The 3,709-nt window shown below is 28.0% G+C and overlaps 1 protein-coding gene across 1 annotated transcript; it reads left to right on the top strand.

The window, feature by feature from the left end:
• The first annotated feature begins 2,117 nt into the window (after positions 1-2,117).
• On the top strand, positions 2,118-2,824 carry LOC131640161 (18.1 kDa class I heat shock protein-like). The gene has a single exon (XM_058910569.1). The coding sequence runs from the start codon at positions 2,151-2,153 to the stop codon at positions 2,664-2,666; it is 516 nt and encodes a 171-aa protein (XP_058766552.1). The 5' UTR covers positions 2,118-2,150; the 3' UTR covers positions 2,667-2,824.
• The last annotated feature ends 885 nt before the right edge of the window (positions 2,825-3,709 follow it).

Here is a 3,709-nt window from a genome sequence, read left to right as displayed (position 1 = left end):
CGTGTCAAACTTAATTTCTTTAAAATAAAATTTATCCACGGTTAAATTAGGTGTGGCTATTAAATTGTGGTTGCTTGTAAAATGTTTTATAATAATAATTTATCCACGGTTCACCCGTGGCAAACTAACTAATTTAACTACATTTATATAACCGTGACAAATTAACCATGGTTAATGAGCGAATTTTTGATAATATCACTTATGGTTTTTGTTGTATAAATTATATCATACTTTTACATTAGTCCAACAATAGACTTATATGAGATGAATGTACCCAATTGTTAGTGTTAATATATATATATATATATATATATATATATATATATATATATATATATATATATATATATATATATATATATATATATATATCACATATCATATGAGAATGATTTTTTTATATGAGAATGTGAGAATGAATCTGAACCATTGGATTTTAAAATAAATGGTGGAGATTATGTGTGTATCTTTTTTCTCTCTCCACCATTATTAAAATAAATGAAGTAGGAGAGAGAAAAAAATATTCATATATAATCTCCACCAAAAAAATATTCCGGTCCAATCAACGCGGAGGCCCTGTTCTAATTTTAAAAATGGACCCAAATTTAAAATATAAATATAATTATAATAATTAAAAAAGACACATAAAAATTACATTTATGTATTAATTAATAATATATTTAATTATAATTATTTTGAGTTTTGATTTATCTCAATTTTTTTATGTATTAAGTTAAGTTTTTATTTTAGCATTTTTTTGATTTATTAGATTTTTATTATAACATTTTATTTATTTCGATTAATATTTATAAAAAAAATAGGACTTCTTAAAATTTTGGGGCCTCTCAAAATTTGAGGCCCTGTGCTGTAGCACTTCCTGCACATGCACAGGGCCGGCCCTATATATATATATATATATATATATATATATATATATATATATATATATATATATATATATATATATATATATATATAATCTTAAACAACTCAAACATATATTGTTATATATTTTAAATAACTTATTATAACTAAAAATAAGTTGATGTAATATAATATCAAATGATTTTGTAAATTCTAAACAATTTTAAAAAATTAAACTACTTGATAATATATCTCAATCTATCGATCGAATGGATTTAATTCACCACTTACAAAACCTTGTTGAGAGATGTAAATATTTTAAATTTGTAGATCAAAAAATTTAAATATTCATGAAACAATGGTTGCAATATGACAACCTACCAAAACACTATTATTTTCACTTTTAACAAATTGATATAATAATCAAGTAGCAAGCGGTATTTATGCTTTATTAGGCTCAAGTTTCCTACACGATAAGAATTCTAGCACCTACAAGCCTATACATAGAATCTTCTGAGTTGGATTATTCAACTTAATCTTAGGTTCAAGTTGAGGTTCAAGTTGAGATTTATAGTTCATGTCTTAAACCTAATTTTTATTTTTTCAACTTCTTATTCAATTATCTTTTATCGTTTATATTAACAATCTCATAATACATGCTCTTAACGTGTGTATAAATGAAGTTGATTATGTGTTTATAAGTGAGAGTAATTCTTATCCTACAAATTAATTTTGTAGAATTAAATTAGGTCTAAACACACTTACTTTCTTAACATAGTATCAAGAATTTCGTTTAAAATTCGGTGGGTCACCACCTATCATGTTTCTGCTATCGGACTACCATAATTTACTTTCACGCTTAAAATATCTAGTCCTGAGCGTGAGTAAGTGTGTTACGAGATATATATCAGCCAATATATGAGCAGAACATGACAATATAAGTGGAGATAATTCTCACCTTTTAAATCGATTTTATAAAGTTTAATTAGACCTAACCATATTTTAACGTATCGGTAAATCTAATCCAACTTATTTTTAAGTAAAGGCAATTTAGATATGTATAAAACAGACATTTAGAATCAATTGATTTGAGATGGTTCCACTTAGTGCAAATTAAAGTGGATTCTCTCTATGGAATTGTCCTATCTCACGATGCTCTAAATAATAACCATCCAAAATTTGCTAGCAAAATCACATTAATCCCTTTTTTTTTCCCTATAAATAAGTGCTTCTTTCCTCTTGGACATAAGCACTATCAACACATTCAATTCACCATAAAAAAAAAAATGTCCCTCTTTCCCAATAGCATCTTTGGTCGAAAAAGATCAAAATCACCACAAGATCACCATCATCATCACCAAACATGGAACAACCACCCATCATACCAAACCCATGGTTATGAAGTATCTCACCCAAAAAACCCCCACATAACACCACCAACTTTCTACGAGCCATCACCAATTGTCAACACCACTCACATAGAGTGGAAAGAAACCCCCGAAGCTCACGTATACAAAGCCCATCTCCCCGGGATGAAACGAAGCGACGTGCGAGTCGAAGTCGACGATGACAGAATGCTATGCATCATTTGTGAGAAGAGTGTTGAGAAGGAAGAACAAAGAGGTGGATGGCACCGTGTTGAGGTCGCTAGTGGCCATTTTGTTCAGCGTCTTACTTTGCCTGAAAACTCTAACGTTGATCATGTTAAGGCTTATATGGATAATGGTGTGCTCACTGTTAATGTTCCTAAGAGTAGAGTTGGGAACAAACATGTTAGGAGTGTTCAAATTTCTCATGTTTGAGAACTTAATTACCACCGTGTCATTATAAAAGTGGTCATTAGATAGAAAGAATGTAAACACCTGTTATCTTAAAAATTGAAGGTGGAGTATTCATATGTATCTTTCTAGAAGAGACACGGTTAACTATATAAATAAAATATGACTAAGTTGTGTTTTTCTATATCAAAATGTCTCAAGCTTTTGCATGCTTTCTATTGATCCATGCAACTCAAGAGAAAGGACGAATAAGGTGTGCTCTTTTATTAAGAGAGTTGGTGACTTGTGCCAGTCATGGAATGTTAGCGCCTTGGGTACGTTTGATTTGCATATTAAGAAGTATTGGACAGAATAGTATTAGATAGAACAGTACAAAATAATTTTTTGTATTGTACTGTGTATTGATGACTAATGTACTGGACAATTTTTTTTGATAAGTCTATATTTCAGACAAAATAATATAATTTTTTCTATAATATTAATATTTATAAATCAAAATGTTAAATAATAAAGAGAAAAAAGATGGAGAAAAATATTTTTGCTCTACTTTGTTTAATATGTTTATGTAGCAGATGAAATAATATTATTTTTACTACATTTTTTATTAATATATAAAATATTAGTATTTATAAATCAAAATAGTAAATTATGAGAAGGAAAGAAAAATGATAAATAGAAATTTTGTTGCTACTTTATTTGATGTTATTGAACCGAAAAAAAAAATATGATTTTTATTATAATATTAGTTAATGATATATAAAATATTAATATTATATTTATGAATTAAAATATTAAATAATGAGAAAGAGAGTAAAAAAATAGTATTTTGATGTTTTTTTGATATGTTTGGAATAAAAAGTAGTTCCATGGTTTTGTGGGGATAAGAATTAATGGTTTTGTCTCGTTCCTTGCTGTGAGATATTGGATCGAACTCTAGTATGGTCGAAGGGTAGCTTCTTGGTTCGACAAGATTAAGCATGAAGTCGAAGGTTGTTCACATGCTTGTGTCGAAGATGCTAGGGTAGTTAGCATGTTAAATTAGGTTTTAGTGTTTAAACCCTAATTTG

This window comes from Vicia villosa, unplaced genomic scaffold (assembly GCF_029867415.1).
Source record: "Vicia villosa cultivar HV-30 ecotype Madison, WI unplaced genomic scaffold, Vvil1.0 ctg.002979F_1_1, whole genome shotgun sequence".
In the NCBI taxonomy this organism is placed as follows: domain Eukaryota; kingdom Viridiplantae; phylum Streptophyta; class Magnoliopsida; order Fabales; family Fabaceae; genus Vicia; species Vicia villosa.
Note: the sequence above shows the minus strand (reverse complement) of the source record. Positions and strands in the feature narration are given on the sequence as shown.